The 23784-nt window shown below is 41.5% G+C and overlaps 2 protein-coding genes across 2 annotated transcripts in view; both read left to right on the top strand.

Annotated features, from left to right (window-relative positions):
- Positions 1–2048: 2048 nt before the first annotated feature.
- LOC130554571 (tripartite motif-containing protein 16-like protein) lies at positions 2049–5162 on the top strand. The gene is made up of 6 exons (XM_057334316.1): positions 2049–2877; positions 3081–3176; positions 3287–3520; positions 3695–3848; positions 3929–3985; positions 4330–5162. Exons 1-6 carry the CDS (start codon positions 2281–2283, stop codon positions 4851–4853), a joined length of 1662 nt encoding a protein of 553 aa, XP_057190299.1. The 5' UTR covers positions 2049–2280; the 3' UTR covers positions 4854–5162.
- Positions 5163–6595: 1433 nt separating this feature from the next.
- greb1l (GREB1 like retinoic acid receptor coactivator) overlaps positions 6596–23784 on the top strand; it is a 49160-nt gene continuing 31971 nt past the window's right edge. The window contains exon 1 of the mRNA XM_057334879.1: positions 6596–6697. The gene's annotated coding sequence lies outside the window, so the exon portion shown is untranslated. The remainder of the gene's footprint in view (positions 6698–23784) is intronic.

The following is a 23784-nucleotide window of genomic DNA, read 5'->3' as shown; positions in this document are numbered from 1 at the left end:
GTGTTTATGAAACCTTTGACATAGCATCCTTGCTTTTATACACACACAATACTAATCCACTCAAGCCCTAACAAAAACATTCATTATAATTTCTTATGTAACTACAATTTGAAGGACAGTGTCACCTATCACAGGTAACAAGGTACTACAATAACAAAATCATTGACTTTAAGCAGCTCTGTGACTAACAAAAAGCACACAAAATATAAAAAGCACTTAAGTCCTGCATTATGTATGTAAGAGCCATCATGTCTGTTGTAATTCTGTGTTTTACCACTGGGTGGAGTGTATGCTTTAATCTGAGTATATAGGTAGGCAAAGAGTAAGAGAACCAGGTGTGTAATCAGGTTGAAGCACAACATTTTTTGACTGTGTCTGGTGGTAAATGTTTGGAGGCATCCAATTATAATTTATGGGCATGGTGCAGCAGAAATATCAGCAAGAATGACCTTTATGAGCTGTGTGATGAATAAACCAGATAAAGCAGTATTTGGAGGATGAATTTGTTTGGATTTCAAGCATCAGAAACTACCCTACAACACCTCTAGTGACAAATGGTAATTCACGTCACTATAATGTATTTAATTATTTTATCATTTATTATTTTTACACCAAATATGGCATTAGCATTGATACAATCCAGGTATACCCTACAGTTATTCTTATTATAGTTGTTACTCAGTAATTGGGTTATTTATGTAGGTAGACACAGCAACAGAACATGTAAAGTGTGATGTTATAAAGAATATACTCACTGGATCATATTCATCAACAATTTTCATGGTGTTTTATGAATATGCATGTGTGGCAAGGAGGGTGAAAGATACAGGACAAGGAAAATTTGTAAACTAAGCTACTCGACTATGCCACCCGGGAAACACCGGGAAATCACAGTTTAGAGAGACAGGTTTATAGTCAGAGGTGGAGTGAGCATAAACAAAAATAAAATAAGTAGAAACATTTAAAGCTTTATTACAAACCACACAATCCAATGGAAGAACAATTTTGCACAAGGCCTCATCAAGTAACTTCTAACAACCAAAAGAAAACACAAATGAACCATCATATCAGTAAGGAGAGATGTCGCCAGCAGGGGTCGCTAATTCGTCACCACACGATTCGAGACACCACACTTGTGAAACAGCAAAATCTCCAGCACAGTAATCTGTGGACATCCACCCACAGCCAACGTCTCTCACCTCACCAATATGATTTATCTGAAAAACGAAACCACATACATATACACACGAGAAAAACCAATCAAATGACCACATAATCAAAACAAAGAAGAAAAATCAAAAGCAATCAGTTATGTAGTAAACAAGGGAGATTACAGTTGCATTCCGATATACATACACTGTAAGCAAGGATGACTTCAGATAACAATGAAGTTGTTGGTTACACTGCTATAGTCACAAAGACTAAGAGGAAATCAAATCTGCGTTCAAATATACACGGTAAACAAGAGTGAGGTTAGAAACACTCAAGTCGTTGGTAACCCTTCCGTGGTCAGAAAGACTAAATTGAAATTGCAAATGCATTCAGATACATATTGTACCCAAAGATGAGTTCAGATAACAATGGAGTCGTTGGTTAAACTTGACGTAGAAGAAAACAGCAAAGAAACAATGAAGCCCCGGTCAAAGCAGCAGTGCAGTCAAGGGATTTACTTTCCGCCCATAACGGAAACTTTGGACGTACAATCACCTGCCAAACATAAAACGCGTGGTTAAAAACAGTAACAGTTTACGACAATGATTAAAAACGTCGGTACATACCGAGAGAGATTCACAGAGTCATCTTACGCAACATCCGAAATACGGGAGTGCAGATACATGTGCCTAGCAGTAAGCCGATCTGAGCCCCGCCATACAATGACGCGTCCACGCGTTATATCGTCTGTACACGTTACGTCTAAAGACATTTTTGATCAAACGGCCTTCCATACGTCTAAAGAAATATTTGCCAAAACGGCCTTCCATATAGGTCTATTGCGTCTGGTAGGCGTGCTCACGTGGTGTTCACGTGGTAGAGTGACGACACGTCCATTCCCTCTATGTCTTTTTACTTAAAAAAGACGGAAGTTCCTTTTCCTTCACGTTATTTAAGGTTTTTTATAGCATTGCGGCGTTTTGTTAATATACTTGTTGGTTTCATCACCGGGACGACTCTCGATTCGTGCAGTTGGTGCACACTGATCAACCCCGACTTTATAATAGGCGTTGTTGTTCAGTTGTTTGTGGCTTTTTATCTGTGTGTACACAGTCACGTTACAGCAACATGGCAGAAGGCAGCTTTTATCAAGACAAGTTCAGCTGCCCTGTATGTTTGGACTTACTGAAGGATCCAGTGACCATACCATGCGGACACAGTTTCTGTATGGATTGTATCACAGAATGCTGGAATCAGGATGATCACACTGGAGTTTATAGATGCCCTCAGTGCAGACACACATTCACTCCAAGACCCGCTTTATATAAGAACGTGATGTTTGCTGATCTGGTGCAGGACCTGAAAAAGACGAAACTTAGGCCAAAGCGTAAAACTGCTGGTCCTTCTAACTGTCTCGCCGGACCTGAAGATGTGGAGTGTGACAAATGTACTGGGAGAAAACACAAAGCTGTTAAATCCTGTCTAGTCTGTCATGAATCTTACTGTCAGACTCACTTTAAACTGCACGAGGAGTTTCACTCGGTTAAACGGCACAAGGTAACTGATGCAAGTGGACACCTAAAGACTATGATGTGTTCTCAACACGGCAGATTGTTAGAGGTTTTCTGTCGTACCGACCAGCAGTGCATTTGTTTGCTATGTGTGGTGGGCAAACATAAAAACCACGATACTATATCAGCTACAGCAGAAAGGACCGAGAAACAGGTATTGTAATTCCTTTAGTAAATACACACATTTTTTAATCATGATGCACGTGCACTCTTAGGACATGGACATTTTTGTATTTACATATTTACCTTGACCCTTCGATTTAACCTAGAGTCAGTGGGCTTCTCTGCCAAGTACATGTTTTCTCTAACATTGTTTATTATTATATATAACATTGTTTATTATTATATATTTGACAGGCACTTTTAGGAGAGACGCAAAGAAAAATTCAGCAGAGAATCCAAGAGAGAGAGGATGAGCTTCAGGAGGTGAGAGACGCTGTGGATTCTCATAAGGTGAGTTTTGAGCAGAAGAACATCTGTTGACAGCTAGAAGAGCAGTTTGAGATTCAGTCTTCAGACACAGTGTGATGTATAGGAGTCGACTGTAATGTGTGTTTTAACAGCGCTCTGCACAGACGGCAGTGGAGGACAGTGAGAGGATCTTTGCTGAGCTGATCCGCTTCATTGAGAGACGTAGCTCTGAGGTGACACAGCTGATCAGAGATCAGGAAAAGGCAGCGGTGAGTCGAGCGGAGGGTCTCTTGGAGCGACTGGAGCAGGAGATTGTTGATCTGAGGAGGAGAGATGCTGAACTGGAGCAGCTTTCACACACAGACAATCACATCCATTTCCTGCAGGTAACACAACACTGAAATACAATTTCTGTCCTGAAACACATTTTGCCTCTAATTCTGCGTGTTATGGAAGTTTCACTTACTGGAAAAAGTAGTAAAAAATAATGTGACCATACCAAATTTCTGCTGTCTAGTAGAGAAAGTGTGGAGATAATGAATTTTTGTTTTCTTTTGCAGAGTTTTCAATCGGTCTCTGTAGCTCTTAACTGCACAGTCTCGGGCAACATCAGTCCTCTGCTCTCTTTTGATGATGTAAGAAAATCGGTCTCTCAACTGAAAGAAAAACTGCAGAATTTCTGTAGAGAGGAGATAAAAAGTTTGCCTAATAGAGGTAAAGTAGCAGATGTTACTTATTTTAAGGTTATATTTATAATATGACTATGTCTAACTGATGTCTGTTTTTTTTCTTAGTTACACATATCAGAATTCATTCCGATGAACACAAGACCAGGGAAGAGTTTCTGCGATGTAAGGAATTTTTAAATATCCTAAATATTTAAAAGTGCACAAGGTATACTAGAGAGAAAATGTCGATTTTGATTTAAAAATGTACACTGAATAATATCAAAGATGTTTTCATACTGTAAAATCAGTTGAATTCCAGAATTGTTATGAAACAAAAGGTTTGGTTTGGTCCTAAACTTTCCTGCTTTTCTTAATCCAGTCTGATTAAAAGACATGAATTAACAATGATGTAGGAGAAAATATAGTAAATAAAGAAAAAAAATCTAAATATAGAAATAAACAGACTATTACATTGATCAAATGTGACTTTTGTTAAACTGAAGCAAATATGTTTTTATCTCTATCAGACGCCAATCAGTTCACACTGGATTCAAACACTGTGTATAAACATCTTCGTCTGTCAGATGGGAACAGAACAGCTACCAACACTGATACAGACCATCATCAGTATCTTGATCATCCCGACAGATTTGATCACTGGTGGCAGGTGTTGTGTAAAGAGAGTGTCAGTGGACGCTGTTACTGGGAGGTTGAGTGGAGTGGGGATGAAGGTGTGTTAATTTCAGTGGCATATAAGAGCATCAGCAGAAAGGGAAATGGTTATGAGTGTTTATTTGGAGGGAATAATCAGTCCTGGAGTTTGCTCTGCTCTCCCTCTAAATACTCATTTGTGCACAACAATAAATGGACTAAACTCCCTGTGTCCTCCAGCAGTTATAGAATAGGAGTGTATGTTGATTACAGAGCGGGGACTCTGTCTTTCTACAGCGTTTCTGAAAAGATGACACTCATCCACAAAGTCCAGACAACGTTCACTCAACCTCTCTACCCTGGGTTTCTTGTCAAAAACAAATCTACAGTAAAATTGTAGCATCTCGTCCAATAGGTTGTGCAAAGATTATACAAATGTTAAATGTATGATTACACAAATTACAAATGCTTTTATTTCAAAAAGCAATTTAGTCTATTAAAGTTCAAAAGATTTAGTGACCATTACTTTAGAAGGTTAGTAACATTTTACTAGTTACTGTAATATTGTTTATGTTACAAATGAGAAGTGTCATTTAAACAAATTTTGGCAGGTTCATCTGCTAAATCTTTAAAACCTCATGTTATAAGGCTAATGATCATTTTTTGATGTTGTTTTGAGATGTTTTTCATCATTTGATTGGAGTGTGAATAAGCATCTTGTTTTTCTTTAAATAAAAAAAAATACATAAATTCATTTGTTTGTCGCTAGTTAATCTATATCTATCCAGGGCAATTTTGCCCCAAGTCCCTGTTAATTACATGAACTGTTTCATAATAAAATGTTACTAAAATAATCTTAAATAAATTTCAAAAGAGATTACATTTCAAATGATTATACAGTCCCACAAGAACAACAGATAAAACATAGTTACATTATTAACAATACCTGCCATAAATAAACTTTAAAAGAATTATATACTATTTTTATTCATACATTTAGTTTTTTTTTGTAAAGCATTACATCTTTTTTGTGTCCAGCTACTCTTACTGGCTCTCTCTCTCTCTCTCTCTCTCTCTCTCTCTCTCTCTGTATGACATCAATCTATGCTCTTTTCTGCCCCAGTGGTGTCATAAGTGCTCACAGCTGTTCAGATGTTTCTCAGGTCTGAACTTCTCATTGTATCTATATATAATCTCGACTATCACTGTGTTTTACATTTTTGCTGTGTATTATATTTTCTCTAACATATATATTGTACACTAATGATTCTGTTTGGCAACACATTTTTTTACTGACGATAGTGTCAGGTTGATCATAAGGCTGATCACGAAACCTCCAGGAGTGGGCGCTATACTCAAGCATATGAATAATATTTTAGAAACAATAATATATTCACAATTTATCAGTGACAGTATTTAAAGACAAAGTACTACTGAGCTTTTATAATGGTTAGATACTTTGTTACCTCATATGTACTCAAAAATCTGAAAATATTTGAAAACAGAAAATGTTCACTATCCGATAAATAATACGGACTCTGAGATCCAGCAAAATGTGCTCTGCAAAACACGTTAATCGGGAACAATATGTATTGTCAAAAGCTCTATACAAATGCAATTTCACTGAAATATAAGATAAACCAGCAATAAGTAATTCTGGAACAGAATATGAGAGCTGCACTTGTTTTACTTTATTGTCCAGTTAAGAATGTGACGTTATTAAATGCAATTTTACGTTCAAAATACATGAAAGGTACAAATACGAGCACACGTTATATACACATTTTCTTGCTGAAAAAACAATAGAAACATCACAGTATTGTACTGGTTTTAATGGAAACATTAGTCTACAGTACGTGGGTCTATGTTGTGTTGGGTTTGGTGGTCTGACGGATAAGAACCCATAGAACACCATTGAATCCTATTGGGAAAAGGCCCACAGAACACTACATTAATTAATATATATTTTTTAATGGTGAATAGCTGATTGTTCATAATAGCATTTGCACAATGAGAAAACCTCAGAAACAGTACTTTTTTTCACGGAGCTGAATGTTTTTTGCAGATACACTGAAAGCAAAGGGTACGTGACTCGACGTGACAGAACATACAGTCAGTTCTCCTGACGTCACGTGCAGTTTCACAGCGGCAGCCGGGTAGTCCGCGAGAGAGAGAATGAAGTGAAAACAGCATGAGAAGAGAAAGCTATTACATCTGGATCAAACGTTTCATCGTTATCATTCGGTAAGTTATGACTCGCATACTTTATGCATGCTATGCTCTAAATAAACTGTGGTAACATTTAATTTGAGTATATTTACATTTGAGGTTCAAGGTTGAGTCGAGATTGATACCAAACAAATAAGGTTTGTCAACAGATGGGTGTCGAAATTGCTGGTGAAATATAAAGCTCTTCACTAAATTTCTAGTTTATTATGCGCAGTATGTTCACTTGATAGACAAGGATAAATTGTGTGTTGACATGTTGCTTCAACCTGTAACAACATACGACTGTTTGTAAACACTTATTTACCAATGTTTTAGGGAAAGAAAATTGGTTTAGATGCATGCAAAGATCAAAATCGATTTAAAACAAACTTTTCGCCAATACATTTATTAATGCTCACTTAAACTTGTAAACTTGGTATTAGGTAGAAAACCGTAGCATCATGAACACATTAAATTATAATGCATTAATATAATATATTTTTTATAAATAATTAAATTGTGTTATAGGCTATATAAATGACAATAAATGAAAAATAATAAAACAGAGAAAATAAAAAATGGCACTGCCTGAGGAAAATCCCATAGTGATATATTATGACTTTATAGGAGGAACAGTAGTTTACAGTAGTAACTAAGATATCTTACTATGGTAAGTGTGTGTAAGGGATTGGTTGTATTTTGACTTAGATCTTAAGTTTAGACTTAAGTTTATTGGTCTTGTTAACATTTGGCATCATATTTTTTTAGCTGACTGCATGGTTTTAGGAAAAAGTCTTGGTTACGGATGTAACCTCAGTTCCCAGATGGAGGGAACGAGACGTTGTGTCGAGCCGACAGATGGGGTTCGTCCCTGAGAACCAATCGCTTCCGACTTCTTAGAAAAGGCCAATGAAATTGGCAAATGAAACGACGTAATGTGTCTAGACGTTGTGTCGAGCCGACAGATGGGGTTCCTATGGAAAACGCCACAACACTGTGCCCGGTCACAATCTCTAGCGAAGCGACGGTGACTGGCCTGGGCGTGTCAGCTGTGAGCGCTACCGCGAAATTGTAACCTACCAGTGGGTAGGTAGGGGGTCCCAGAGCTTTACTTGAAAGGTGGGAATGCCCCTGCCTTCGGCCTCACAGGCGGCGGCCTTGTTTCTCTAACAGCGAGAAGCCGCCTGGTACCATAAGGCCACTGGGTAAGCGCTACTTCCTCAAGCGGGTGATGCGCTACAGAGACCACTTCCTACCGGAGGGAGGAGTTTAGTGGAGATACCAACATGGTCTCACCGATGGGGGAGAACTCATGGGAAGAATGTGCGGACTGAAGAAGTTAACCGCGAGGTGGAGGTCCACCTAGGGAAGGTCATGGGTTACCAAGGTGGGAACCAATCATGAGGATACATCAGACGGAACCGCCCTGCTGGGGGTTACAACGTCCGGTAGCACTAGGTCCGGTTAGAGCTATGTTGTGGATAACTCAGTTGGTACCCGGCCTAAGGGGCAGGGCTGCTCTGCCCAGCCCGCCCGCAGGAGGTGCTTGCTTAGTGTTGTCAAAAATATCATATTTCGATACGAATCTGAAACGGTTCCAATACCCATGTCCCACGTATCGATATCAGCTGCGCGTTCCCGCTCTCTTTCTCTTTTCCGACAGTGAGTTAACACACACTGCACGTGAACGCATAACAACAGAGCCCCGCCTCCTCTCACATACTTGACTCGTTTGTGGCAGTTAAATCGTGTTTATGTTAGAAAAGATGGCCAGTCTCAGTAACACATCTGGCGTGGTGCACGCTCGTTACGCTTCCCGTGTTTACCATAGCGATCCATGTATGTGCGCTGATCAATAATTTTATCCACTCGTTTCATTCGCCCTGGTTATATGTTGTTTATGTTAGTACAGAGTCTCCGCAACAGTTCTCATGTTTAATGCACGCGTTTCTGTCTTTATGTGCGCTCATCAATGATTTCATCCACTCGTCTCGTTCGCTCCGGTTAATTTGATGTTTGAAGTAATGCTGGTGCGAGTAAAGTCTCCGCAACAGTTCTCGCGTGTGATACACGTTTGCACTTCCGTGTTTACCATAGCGCTCTATGTATGTGCGCTGTTCAATGATTTCATCCACTCGTCTCATTCGCTCCGGTTAAAAGTTGTTAATGTTAGAAAGATGTCCAGTGCGGAGTCTCTGCAACAGTTCTTGCGTTTAAGTTTGCGTTTCTGTCTATATGTGCGCTGATCAATGATTACAGTATGGGCCTATGTGAATAAAAGCCAATTTAGCCAAATAAAAATGTAGGCTATTAACTAACATTAACGAACAATGAATGAGCAATACATTTGTTCAAGTATTTATTAATCTCTTTTAAATGTTAGTTAAAAAATACAACTATTTATGTAAGCTCCCCTGTTGAAAAATCCAGTATATGCTGGGTAAGGTATGTTTTGATCGATGCTGGTTTGATCTTAAACCAGCTAAGAACCATCTTAAATCAGCATATGACCATCTTAAACCAGCACATGAACAGTTTAAACCAGCACAAACCAGCAAACCAGCATCAAAACATACCAAACCAGCATAGGCTGGTTTTTTCAACAGGGTCTGGTCCATTAATACTGACAAATACAACTTTGATTTTAAATAGTAAATGTATTCGTAAAATTAACATTAGATTAACAATTAATAAATAATGTAAAAATATATACCTCATTGTCTAGTCTTGTTCAATTTAACTTCAAATAAAAATTAAAAAGGCCTATATTGCTATTGCTTATTAGGGCCTTATTGCTATGGCAGTTTATTCCCCGTGGTATCGAAAATGGTATCGAATATCGATATTTTTTTAGGTATTGAATCGAAGTTAGAAATTCCAGTATCGTGACAACACTAGGCTTGCTTAGTGATGGATGGAGTGCCTGTTCTTCACCCAGTGGGGGAAGAAGGGAGGCTAATTTAGTACGCCGACCCACCTAGAAGAAAGGGGGGAGGTACTGTCATAGGCGTACACCCTACCCGCCGCCGGTCTTGCCTGATGCCTGCAAGACTCGAGCTGATACTGGTTTTACGTGGAGGCTGTAGGACCTCGCGAAGGTGATGGGTGTAGCCCAACCCGCAGCTCTGCAGATGTCTGCCAGAGAGGCGCCTCGAGCCAGTGCCCACGAGGAGGCTGTACTCCGTGTGGAGAGAGCTCTCACCCAGTGGGCGCGGGTGATCTTAGGACAGGTACGCCGTAGTGACGGCGTCCATGATCCAGTGCGCCAATCTCTGTTTGAGACAGCCCTCCCTGCTGATCTCCAAAACAGACAAAGAGCTGGTCAGAGCTACTGTGGCTCTGCGTGCAGTCCAAGCAGAGGCGCAATGCGCATACTGGACACAACACGGATGGGGTTGGGCCTGTAAGTTCACCACCTGGTGTAGGGGGAGTGGTGGGAACTTTGGGCACGTAGCCGGGCCGGGGTCTCAGGATAGCGTGAGAATCACTGGGCCCAAGTTCTAGGCAATCTGTGGACACGGAGAATGCTTGTAGGTCCGCTACCCTCTTGAGCGCCATCCGGAGAGCTGTCTTCATCGAGAGGTGAGAAAGAGCGGCATCTCCGAGGGGCTCCAGGACCGTATCAAGGTCGCAAGGGGGTACGGAGGAACCAAATGATCAGGTTGTGCTGTCCTAGAGACTTACCAGCAACTGGGTCGTGATGAGCGGCAATAGCGGCAACATACACGTTCAGTGTGGAAGGGGAGAGATTACTCTCGAGTCTCTAGAGGGACAGCACATTCCCGATCGAGCAACTCCGCGGGTCTTCTCTTCGAGAAGAGCACCAGGATGAGAAGAGGCACCACTTACAGGAGTGTAGCCGCCTAGTGGCCAGGGCCCTAGCCTGAGTGATGGTCTTAACCACCGCAGGGGGTAGGCCACTCAGGATCTCCTCGTCCCGTCCAGGGGCCAGATATGGAGGTTCCAGAGGTCTGGCCTTGGATGCCATAACATGCCCTTCCCCTGGGAAAGCAGGTCTTTCGTCAGGGGAATCGGCCAGGGGGGAGCTGTCGTCAAGAGCATTAGCTCTGAGAACCAAGTCCGGTTGGGCCAGTATGGCGCAACCCTGGCGGTTGATATACGCTATGGCAGTTGTGCTGTCCGACCGGACCAGCACGTGCTTGTCCTGCACGAGAGGTTGTAGCCCCTTCAGTGCAAGTAGCACATCCAACAACTCTAGGCAGTTGATATGCCTGCGCAGGCAGGGGCCTGTCCATCGCCCCGACACTGCGTGCCCATTGCACATGGCACCCCAGCCCTGCAGGGAGGCGCTGTCGTCACCACGACGCGCCTTGTGACCTGCCCGAGAGGGACCCCCATCCGTAGAAAGGTCATTGAAGACCAAGGGGTTAGGGTGCGTCGGCAGAAAGGCGTAATCACCATCCGCCTGCTGCCGGTGTGCCACGCTCTCCAGGGAACCAGACTCTGTAGCCAGTGTTGGAGCGGTCTCATGTGCATCAACCCGAGGGGTATCACCACCGCCGAGGATGCCATGTGCCCAGGAGCCTCTGAATTTGTTTCAGGGGGACCGCTGACTGCTTGAAATATTCCAGTCAGTTCAACACTGACTGAGCGCTTTCTGTAGTCAGTCGCGCTGTAATGAGACAGAGTTGAACACAGGGGAGAGCTTGCTCTTTTCTCGGTTGACCTGTGGTCCCAATCGATCTAGGTGCCGAAGCACTAGGTCCCTGTGTGTACATAACAGATCTCGCGAGTGTGTCAAATGAGCCAGTCGTCGAGATAGTTTAGTACCCGCACACCTCTCTCCCTGAGGTGAGTGAGGGCGGCTTCCACGATCTTCGTGAAGACTTGTGGGGACAGGGACAGACCGAAAGGGAGGACTCTGTACTAATATGTCTGACCCTCGAAAGCGAACCGTAGGAACGGGCGATGACAAGGGACAATCGAGACATGAGAGTAAGCGTCCTTCAGATCGATTGCCATGAATCCATCTTGACTTCTGATAGATGACAGGATGTGCTTCTGCGTGAGCATCCTGAACGGCAGCTTGAGTAGGTGCCTGTTCAGGGTACGCAGATCTAGCGACCCCCGCACTTTTGGGGACAATGAAGTACGGGTTGTAAAACCCGTTGAAAATCTCGGCTAGAGGGACGAGCACGATCGCTTCCTCTCCAGAGGGGTGGCGACCTCGGCCCGAAGCACGGGAGCATCCTTGCCTCTGACTGAGGTTGAGGGGATGCCCCGAAACTTGGGCGGGCATCTGGGGAGTTGGATCGCGTAGCCGAGACGGACCGTATCCCGTAGTCACCGTGGTGGTTTGGGAAGCTCTTGTCAGGCTCCCAGGGACCGAGACAGGGAGGCTAGGGGTACGTTCTGCTTCATCGACCTGTCGAATGAGAGTGCTTAGGCTGATGATTATCCTCGACATTGGGTCTTGCCGCAACGTCGAGTTGCCAAACACCGTCGTGTAGAGGGTGAGAGCGGCTGTGATAATACCCAGACGATGATGTGGCACAACGCACCGTCGATTTGAGAGTGCTTAAACTGCTGATTATCCTCGACATTGAGTCTCGCCGTGACGCAACGTCGAGTTGCCGAACACCGTCATGTAGAGGGTGAGAGCGGCTGTGATAAACACCCAGAGAGAGAGAAAACTCTTAGAAGTGGGCTGTTGGGAAGGGGCAGGAACCGTCCCGGATCGACCAACCAGCGATGGAATGGCTGGGGTCGGGCTCGAAAGTATTCTCAATCTCCCTAGGGTCTTCCCATGAGGGCCGCTTTGGCTTCCGCCACGGCTGCTGACAGGGTGGTGGTCTCCTCTTCGATGTCTCGAAGAGGACCAGGGCTGCTGGGAAGCAGACGGTGCACGGGATCTCGAGAACTGCGGCTCGACCGTATCACCAAACAGCCCCCCCCTTGCAAGATGGGTGCGTCGAGAAAGCGGACTTTCTCAACATTACTCATCTGTGTAAGGTTCAGCCAGAGGTGTCTCTCCTGGACCACAAGTGTGGACATCGCCCGACCCAGGGCCCGCGCGGTCACCTTGGTCGCCCGTAGAGCGAGGTCGGTGACGGCGCGGAGTTCCTGCATAAGCGCTGGGTCGGTCTTACCCTCGTGGAGCTCTCTCAGCGCATTGGCCTGATGGACCTGCAGGATGGCCATAGCGTGGAGAGAGGGGACAGCTTGGCCCGCAGCAGAGTAAGCTCTCGACACCTCAGATGCCGAAAAGCCTACGTGCTTTGAACGGGAGTCTAGGTCGAGCCTCTGACGTATTGACATATCCTCTAGCTGCCCCACCATCGAGGGAAGAAAGGGCAATGGAACTAGTTGACGTGTATGCGCCGAAGGGGGGCGTTCCAGGTCGTACTAAGTTCCTCATGCACTTCCGGGGGAACACGGCACTGAGGGCGAGTGCGGCTTGGAGGCGCTCTCAAGCCCGAGGTACCGTGTATCCTGCCGCGAGAGTTGGGAGAGGCAGTGCGGTGCACCGCAACCCAAAGCCGGCGGCCCGGGAAAGCATGGCTGACATTTCGACATCCGCTTCTTCCTGATCTCGACCCCCCGAGGGAGGGAGCTTCAAGGAATCGTCGGAGTCTGATGCCAGTAAGTCACCCTCCGATGCTGCAACAGACATCTCATCATCACGTACCGTTTCCGATACGTGGTTGAGGAACAAGACGGTGGGACCGTCTCATGGGGAACGGTCAGACGAGCAAAGCGAGGTGCGAACGGTCCGTGAGCCAGTGGCTGACGGATTAGCGCTCACAGTAATCCTCATATCACCCTCGCTGCTCGCCGTAGCGTGCAGCAGGGCCGTAGTCCTGCCGTCACGGAACGGGAAGCAGACGAGGTGGTGGCTGAGTCCCATGGGAACACAGCCACCCGTGAAGCACCGTCTGAATCGTCAACCACCCGCAGTGCGGGCAGGACGTATCCACAACATCTGCACCAGCGTACTGGAAGCAGACATCGTGTCCGTCCCCCTCCTCGAATAGTGTGTTGCACCCACGAGAACAGCGGGACATGCTGGAGAAATTTCCTCTTTTATAGAAAAAACTCAAACACTTCTGGAACAGCCGAGACACCCAGGGGAAGTCGCCGCAGGAAGGGACAGTCCGCTGCACCACGTCGTAGAACCGGCTGTCTTGTAGTTGCTATTTGTAGCGATGTCTGTTGATCATGAGCGAAGGCTCCGAAGAACAAAAGGTGAATGAATGAGGCACACCGTCTCCCTTTTATACCCGGATATCCGGGGGCGGAGTCCGGCATGCACATTTCATACACCAATTTCATTGGCCTTTTCTAAGAAGTCGGAAGCGATTGGTTCTCAGGGACAAACCCCATCTGTCGGCTCGACACAACGTCGAGAGACCAACAGAAAGGGAAGTGTTATTAACCATGTTTTTTAACAGATAGATTACCATTTGTATAACCATAGTTTTACTAGATGGTTAAACTAAGTGGAACATATTGTGATGCGTGGTTATTATGTTTTAACTGCAAATAAAATCAAGAAACAATGCTTACTATATGGTTAAACCATGGTTTGTTAATGGCTGATAAGGTAATGAATTTACTAATATCTTTTGTATAAATCTGAGATGCTTTGTGATCAACTGACTGCCTTTGGTAGTCTATAAACCTGTCTGTCTCAACCGCTTTTCCCTTTAAACTGGACATTCATCTGATGTCCTTCAAGGTCCCATGACCTGAAGGTTTAAAGGCAAAGTTTTGGTCACATTCCTGTGTCCTCGTGGTCTCATTCTTTCCCACCCCCTAAACATTTCTGCTCAGTGGCCTTAGAGGTCACAGACACTTCGGAGCCAAAACCCAACTATGAGAAAGCTGGACTGCAAAACATGCATTTGATAATGAAAGTGAAGCAATCTATCAGCTGTTGATCTGTCAATACTACCATAGTTGTTTTTTTTTGCAAGTCAAATGCAGGGAAAATAATAACTTAAAGTCACTTTAAACTGGCATTATGTGTGTACAGGAAATTCCCAGATAACAACCTCTCAAAACTAATAACACACGGTAACCCTGATGCAGCAAATCATTCAAGCAGCCGGCTGTTATTGCGAAATAAGCCCCTTCAGTGTGATACAAGACCCTCTGCTTCGCGACGGGTCCTGATCACTTTGTCGGGGCTTATGTAAGGGATAATGTACAGGCAGCCGGTTGTTATCGCAGAAATAACAACCGCTTCGTGTCGGGTCCTTATCACACTGTGGGGTCTTATTTAGTGATAACAGCTGTCTGCTTGTACATTATCCCGCTTATTACACGGCTACTTGCCACATGGGGGAAAAAATGGACATGAAATGTGAATTTGAAATATTTTATTAGCTATTTTTTACCGAATGCAGACCTTCCGCGAGAAAAAAAACATTTACTTTTGGTTTTAAGGTAAGAAACAACGTTCAAATGTCACAAACAGGTAATTTGGTTTAATCATTTGTAAATCTAAGGTCATATATGTTATTAAAAGACATACTTATATTTAATTTGTAAGAAAAATCTGTCAAAATGATTTTCTGCATCCGGGTTACCGTGTGTTATTAGTTTTGAGAGGTTGTTATCTGGGAATAACGAACCTCCAAATGTGGCGACTGGCCAATCAGAATCAATCATTCCAACGAGCCGTGTAATAATTCTGCGATAACAACCGGCTGCCTGTACATTATCCCTTACATGTACACCTCTTTTCGTTACCAAAGTATATGTTAGTGCAGTTCATATATCAATGTAAATAACTCCCAAGCAGCTTTACAAGAACTAGCCCTATACAATCCCCAACAAACAGGCCCAAATGGACCATAGCAAGAACTTCCTTAGGTTTAGGATGAGTAACCCTCGGGTGGAAGCAAGACTCAACTGAGGTCAGGTTTTAATCAAGATGGCAATGGTATTAAGTTATATACTCTATAAAATCATGCAGCTATAGTGGTAATTTAATCTGGTTCCTCCTGCTTCTCATTTGCCATTCCTGGGTGATTAGGCCACCAGACGAACTGGCTAAGCCACCACTTTATCAGCACGAGCTTAGACCTTATGAAAGTTTGACCGCAGTCCTTGTTTGATTGGCCGAGAAGACTAAGTTTGCTGGGTGGCCTTTCAGCGCTTGAGGCATGTGCAGTTTTGTCCCCTGGCGGAGCCTTTAGGTCAGGGGTCTTGGACGGTGACCATCTGGACCTTTAGGGGGTGGCTTCCTAAAATGCAGCTTTTGTTTGCTCAAAACAATTGGAAGTTAATCTGGAGGAGATAAGAATAGCCTCTGTTACATTGCCGCCATCAGCCAGTCCTCACATAGCATGTAGAGAGACATCTCTTTCGCCTTCTTTCTCTTTCTTGAAAGAGGCTTTGACTGACTATCTTTCCTTTTTTAGAAGTTTTGCATTTTCAAGAGTCAAGGTTCTAATATGGTGCTGCCTGTTGGAGGCCTGCATGGCCAACAAACTGGACTCGGTGATATGGGAACAAATATCTTGATATTTTTCATCCACGTAAAAAAAATTAAAATGTATATGCTTTATAAACACAAATGCTCGCCTTGCTCTGTTCTGCGATGCACGTTCATGATGTCACTTAATACGTATTTAAGACCCTTATTCATCGTCTGGTATCGTTTAAAGCCCTTTGAAGCTGCACTGAAACTGTAATTTTTACGTTCAACCATTTGGAGTCATTGAAGTCCACTATAACATGTTGGTCTGTATTAAGCAGCCTGTTCCTCTGCCTTTCCACCATTGTACATCACTTCTACTAATTTCCTTCTGTGAGGCATACAATTATATTTGTTTTTTTGCACACTTTGATTTATTTTCATTGTATGGACAAAAACAGTTCCTCAACATACCTTTTTAATACTCTGCAGGAGAAAGTTATACAGGTTTAGAATGACATGAGTGTGAGTAAATAATGACTAAACAATTTATTTTTTAGAGAACATTTTGTGCTCTGCACTTTAGCAAATAATAGAGCAGTTTTTAGTGTGCTTCAAAGCTCTAAACCTATTGATATGGATCTGACATAATATTTATATTTAGAATATAAAATGTGGTCCGGCATCATATGAAAAGGTAGAATAGTGTAGCATAGATAAGGTCAAAGATGTATGTCAGTTAAAGGAGTCGTTCACCTTCAAAATGAAAATTCTGTCATCATTTACTTACCCCCTTGTTATTTCAAACCTGTATGAAGTGGAGAATGTTGGTAACAGCCCCCACATTCACTGGCATTGGTTACAATAGTAAATGGGGCCAGTGCTGTGTTACCAACATTTTTCAAAATATCTTCTTTTGTGTTCTGCAGAAGAAAGAAAGTCACACAGGTTTGAAATGACAAGAGGGTGAGTAAATGTTGACAGAATTTTCATTTTGAAGGTGAACTACTCCTTTAAAGAGCCTCTGCTTTGTTATTTAATCGCATTTGTCTTGAGAAAACATTGTTGATAGTTTTAGACTTTATTTAAAGTTAATTGAAATGCCTTGTTTGTTTCATAAAAAAAGTCACTGCTTGCCCTTTAATGTAAAAAAATCTATTCATTGTAAAACAAATAGATTATAGTGAGAGACTGTAAATTGATCATGACTGAGATGTACTGTGTTGCTTTTTGGCAAGCAACACAGGCATGTGATTTTATATCAACTTTTCAGGACACACTGTTCAGTTCTTGTTTAGGCAATGCCTATAAAAATTATTCACCACTCCACTTTCTTTTACCAATTTTTTTATTTTTTCTTAATCGTTTGCCTCCCAGACACAGCATTTGGCATATACAGTATGAGCACTCGCAAATGTATTGGCAAGTTACACCAGTGAATTTCTTAATTTTTTTGTATTAAATCACAATTAAAGCAGAGATTTTTTTTCAATTTAAATTTTTCTTAATGTTTTTCGTCTGATGATATTACAGTTGATTTTTTCTTTTAATGCATTGTTTTTCCAAGCTGTCACACAATATGTGACCAGTGTTGTGAAAATCTGTCATTTTTTACCACAGATAAAATGGGTCATAATAGATCATAAATGGGTAGTTTACAAATACACCGTACATATGTCCTATGGTGTGACATAGCAATAATATAATACAGTATATTATAATATATAATAATAATATTATTTTAAATTATTTATATTTATAACATAAAATAGCATAAGAGAGATTTATCTTCATTGTTAGGTTTTTTTGCTGTCACACCATAAGACACATTTATGGTTTATTTGTCACCTACATATTAACAAACCATCTGCCCATGCTCCTTAAAGACCTCATTAATCCTCTTCACTGATTTGAAGCATCCTCAGTTACAACCATACTTGATTTGAAGCAGTTAAATTTGCCCCCACCTTGATGTTAGCTAAGCGGTCAGCGGCCTATTGCCCCCCGTCCACCTGACGGCTCTGGGAACCGGCGATGATCCCTGTCCTCAAGCATGAGTCTCAGCAGTTGCAGTGGAGACCTAGATGTCTTGTAAACTTTTAACCTGTCCGCTACTTTAACGACAGGGCAGGAATTCCTGGAACTCATTTTGCATTGTTTTCCCCTGCCTTGTGTAAAACCAGAGGCATTTGAAGCTGTTGATTGGTTTAATAACAGCCAAATGAAGCCATGTCACAATGTCTTATGATTCTCATTAGTCTTCTGTTGGGAGAACTGAGTTGCAAATGCAAAGTTGTTCGTGTGAGATGTTTTATCGTAAAGACATTGCACATTTTATTTCTTATAAAAAAACAACAGTGGTTATATTATAGGCATCCAAATTGAAGTGTTTTGCTCTGAAAGGACAGTGAAATAAATTTCAAAGAAGCGTCTGCCACACAGTCTGGGGTTGCATTCGACAATATCACACAATTGGATCAATGTAGCTAATTTTACAAAAGATCACGTGCCCTCCCCCCTCTGAATGGAGATGTCAAAGGTTGCTGACCTCTTGCTTTCATGTGCATTGATCGCTTCACAAGAGGTGGGCTCCTCTCCTCCAAAGCCCTTCACATTAGCTAATATATCTTTGTTTGGACCTGAAAGCTGTTGTCACTCTTTTTTTTTTACTTGGCAAATTTGATTGGAAGAAATAAACTGTTGATGGTAAAGAAAATCGTATATAAAATGTAATATTGGCGGTATAGAGGGTCTCAGCACCAATTCAGTAGGGACGTGTGTACTGAGGTTGTATATGTGTAAAGTAAAGGGAAGTGTGTATGCGTTTGCATGTTTGGGCGTGCTGCAGATGGACGTGCATCTCCTTGTCCTGTCATGGTTTTCCTGGGTGCTGATGAGTCGGAAGGCTCTTATCTGGAGCAGATGGGTACTAGACCATCTCCTCCTCCGCTCCTTCAAAGCCTAATATCTCCACGGGCCTCAGCACACACAGCTTATCTGCTCCGGCCTCTAATCATTTGTCAGGAAACATGTCTGGAAACAATACCAGCAACTCAGTTTTGAAGGAAGACATGTCACAGTGAAGAATGAGGAGGCTGTGTTGAGCAGGGTGGAGGGCACTGTCCCAGATAGCTGGAGTTCAACACATGACTGGCGACATTTCAGCATTTGAGCCATTTATAATACGTCATAAAATAGCTGCTTGTTTTATTAGTGGTTCTTGCTAAAGCAAGCATCACCAGGATGTCGTGTGTAACTCAATCTGCAATATTTGGGCTATGGATATAAATTATTCCTGAAATTGTGAGCCTTGTTAAGAAGAGTTGTACTGTTACTTTTAAAGGTGCTGTGTGTAATATTTAGGAGGATCTATTGACAGAAATGCAATGTGCATAACTATGTTTTCAGAGGTTTATAAAGACCTTACATAATGAAGTTATTACCTTAGAATGAGCTATTGTGTGGGTCCCCTTGCATGGAGTTCGCATTGTTGTTTCTACAGTAGCCCTAAATGGTCAAACTACTCTACAGAGCGCATTTCATAAATATCTCCTTTAGCAATGAAGTGGAAATGCGACAACATCTTTGTCCTGTGTCAGCCGCCGTAGTGCTTCGAAAGGGAGCTTGAGCAGTTGAATGCAATCCGCAACCTCACCACTAGATGCCGCTAAAAACTACACATTGCTCCTATAGGACTTACAAAATATGCAAATTGAGGAATGGACTTGAATCATATCTGGATACTTGGGAGTGGGGATTAAAGTTAACAACCAAGAACACACTATCAGCATTTTCATATGTTGTATAATAGCCCTTGGGAGCCTTTTGATTTTGGCAGATTATTCTTTGTTCCCTCTTTAGCTATAAATTGCTTGAAATGCCTTTTTTCTTGGCTTTTCTGTTAAAGTACATGTTGTTCACCCAAACTGAAAAGTTTCAGGCAAGTGTAACTTGATTTACTTGCCTAAGCAGAGTACAAAATGTATTCTGCATGCACAGTACCTTTTTTTATTAAACATCTGTGCAAGGCCCATCATTTGTTTTGCTTTTTATTTTGAGGACAACACACAATATATCACACAAATATTTATAAGTAGTATTATTTGAGATTTTACTTTTTGTATTGGCCACACAGCTTCATGGTATATGTTATCTTTACATTATATTTATGGTATTATTTTATTTTTATGATTCCTTGTATTCCCTGCATCAAACCCACAACCTTGCCTTTGTTAGCACCATGCTCTATAGTACCAACTTAGTACATAAACACTAGAACATTACTATAGATTTTGTGTGCATGATCAGAGCAGATCCCTGGAGTAAAATATACTCAAGCAAGATTTATTAAATCCCTGTATAGGCTTTGCAGGACGGCAGAGTAAATTATTTTAGCACATGGCCTGTGAGGATACTCCCTCTTCATAAACACATGCACAAATACTCCACCTCACTGCATTTTATACATTCTTTGGAGGTACTGGATGGACCTGACAAAACAGGAGATTCTTCCACCGTGAGAACATGATGGATCTAATAAAAAGGGTGCTCTGTAGCTGTTTCTTTTTCCACAAAACTGTTTGGTATCAACCGAGAGCTCTGTTTAAATATTTTAGCAATCTTCTTCAGTCTTTTTCAGTGTTCTATACAAAGCTTCTCACACACTCTCCTAAGCCCAAGGTCAGGGGAGGGCGATGGCATGTGGGCTGTGGAGTGAAAGCCAATGGGGCCGGTCTGGTCTGGCCAAAGTCACGGTGACCAAGACCTAGTTTAGAACTCAACATTCAGGCTAAGAGAGAGAAGGTCTAGGCTGATCTAAAGAAAAAAAATACTGCTTCTGCCACATACTTAAATTGATCCTGGTCAACCAATCCAAAAGCTTTTCCCAGACCTGCACTAAAACCAATTTTTTTATATATAATTTTGAAAGTTAGTTACTGAATAAGAAAGTGATGGGTTTAGCCAAATTATTCAAATGTGTTTTGGCATAGTCACACTAAATGAAAGTGTTGTTTTTTGTTTATTCTTATTTAGCTTTTTTATGTAAAGCTCTAGTTTTTTTGTATAGTGTTAAGTTAGTTATTTAGTTATTTAGTTAATGAAATAAGTATATTGTTTGTTTGAAATATGTACATTTTGTGGTACTTTGTGGTACTAATGAATTAAACTTAAAGTAGCCTATAGCTAAACTTTGTCCCAAGCTTGTAAATGATCAGACTTTTGTCCTGTGGGCATCACTGGTCGAATCAAGTTGTATTCCTAATAATTTAGAAATTAGACTTGCACGTTAGAAACACATTTAATAAATGGATCCCGAAGTCCATATATTTTACATGCTATATGAATAATATAAAGATAATTAATATAAAGGTTGGAGCTCATTTGAACTCAGGAAACAATGTGACTCACGCTGTTGCTCATGATAAGACTGAGGGTATTTACCTGTGATGGACATATGCAAGGTCCTGGTCTCTCCTCAGATAAACTTTCTGTTTTCCACATTGGCAAACTTCTCTTGACCAGATTAGTACTCACACCTTGGAATCTGATTTAGTATTTGGCGTGAACACAAGCCATCAGTTAGATGAGATAAGACTACATTTCGCAAGCAGTTGGTTGATTAGATATTGACTGTTATTGAGTTTTCAGAAATTAACTAGATTTTTTTTAATGGTTTAGAGACCATTTTGTACACATTTTCATAGTACATCCATTTCGTGGGATGCCGTATTGCCATCAAAAAAAGTCAGTAGCAGTTCTTCTCCATGGTAACTGTAGTTTCGACCAAAATAGAGTAAATCTGAAAGTACATTTACAGTAACACTGTACAGTAAAGCTGTGGTGAACTGTTATATGAGAAATTAAAATAATAGAAAGATCATAAAAGTTTCTTACAATATGCAGGCATTCCGTTTTTATGCATTGTAGTTTTACAGTAGTAACAGTAATAATAATATTTATTTATAGTGTTGATGTTATGGCTAAAATTCAGAATCAGAAGGAGCTTTATTACCAAGCGTGTTTACACACACAAGGAATTTGACTTGGCGACAGGAGCTTAGTGCAGAAGAAAGTGTACACATGGTGCAAACAGTGCAAATATACATTAAGAAAAAATGAGAATTAAATAAAAACAACAATGCACTATATACAAAAAGTGAAAAAATATAGACAAAAAGACAACTTATAATTTTTTTAAAGAGTGTACAGATGTGATTTTTTTCTGTTTACTATCATAAATTGAAAAAGGAGGGCTTAAAAACTGTTTGCCTGATAACTGATCTTTTTGATGGTACATTAGTTTGCAGCAGTAAGTTACAGTAATGCTAATACTATAGTCCGTTCATCTTATGCAAATAATTGATAGTTATAAAAGGCCTGTACATGACACAAAGCTGATCTGAGAGCAGTCCGACTGTTCCCAGCACAGCTTTGATTGTTGATTTGTATGGGAAAGGGTTTATCTGTGTCGGCACAGGACAATAGAATGAACCTGCCTTTGTTACATCGCAACAACAAAAAAGGAGCAAGAGGATTTAAATTGTCAACCCTGTCACCATGGGCAACTCACCCGGCTTTATCAGCATGACACTACTGTTACCCGCCACGCACACACACACCAGGCCTGATGCAGCAGAGGCTGCCTGGGGTCAGGAAGAGGAGCATGCTGGATACAGTTGAGTGCTCCACGAGGAAGTGGGGAAGGGTTGAGGATGGGGGTCTTTCCTGAGAACATTATAGACCCTCATTGTTCATTCGTCACTCACTCATTTAAGGTGACTTTTCATTCTAATGAGGGGAAAGCTCTTTTTCTTTTCCTCTGACTCTATGAATGATTTATTTATCGATTCCCTCAATCTTACTGTCATTTGTCTTTTGTGGAAACGTGGGATTGTTACCTTGTTTTTTGAAGCACATTTGGGAATGTTCATGTCCTATATATCTATCTTAGAGTACCAATGTACTTGGTGGCCGTCCTGTTTGCTCTGTTGAGCAGTACAGTTTCTCTTACTCATGTGTTTTATTATTTTTTTCCCTACAGTTATGTTATGATTGATTCATCGAGATTTTGCTCTGAAATGTTCATACATCCCCAGGCTTAGAAATTATTAATTTTTATGGATACATTTATACTATAAAACAGATCTATGTAAGGTTGTTAATGACAACAAAATGAATAAAACTGATTTTACTTTGCTCTTGCAGAACTTATTTGTTTAAAACCACAGAAATCACAAAAAGAAGATATTTTGAAGAAAGTGTTGTGACCAAACACCATTGAACCCTATTGACTTTCATTTTATGGACCACTGAGACATTTCTCAAATTATCTTATTTTATGTTTCACAAAAAAAGAATCCAATATAGGTTTTGAACAACATATGGGTAAATAAATGACACTTTTTTTATGACAGTAGGCCTATATGGTCACTTTCATAAAAATAAAAGGTTTTCGAGCTCTAAATTACTGTAATTCTGGCATGTTGTGAATGCAGTAGTAGCATATGGCGCAAACACTTTGGGTTTAAGGAAAGGGTGTAAAACTCTGGTTGACCCTTTAACCAGATGTGTAAGATCACCGAAGGATCCAACCAGTTCAAACTGTATTGGAAAAATAGTTTTGCATTTTGTGGATTAAAATTTGGAATTGAAATTTTTGTGTTGATTTGGCTAGTGATGGCTCACCAAATGTCATGTGATTTAATACATCTGTTTGAGCAACATGGTGAGCTGTGGT

The sequence above is a fragment of the Triplophysa rosa genome, linkage group LG5 (genome assembly GCF_024868665.1).
Source record: "Triplophysa rosa linkage group LG5, Trosa_1v2, whole genome shotgun sequence".
In the NCBI taxonomy this organism is placed as follows: Eukaryota; Metazoa; Chordata; class Actinopteri; order Cypriniformes; family Nemacheilidae; genus Triplophysa; species Triplophysa rosa.
This window is presented reverse-complemented; position numbering and strand designations above follow the sequence as displayed.

Coding starts and splice junctions, on each gene's coding strand:
- LOC130554571 (XM_057334316.1), top strand. CDS start 2,281: ATGGCAGAAGGCAGCTTTTATCAAGACAAGTTCAGCTGCCCTGTATGT. Junction 3,177..3,286: donor ACGCTGTGGATTCTCATAAG/GTGAGTTTTGAG, acceptor GTGTTTTAACAG/CGCTCTGCACAGACGGCAGT. Junction 3,849..3,928: donor AAAAAGTTTGCCTAATAGAG/GTAAAGTAGCAG, acceptor TTTTTTTCTTAG/TTACACATATCAGAATTCAT.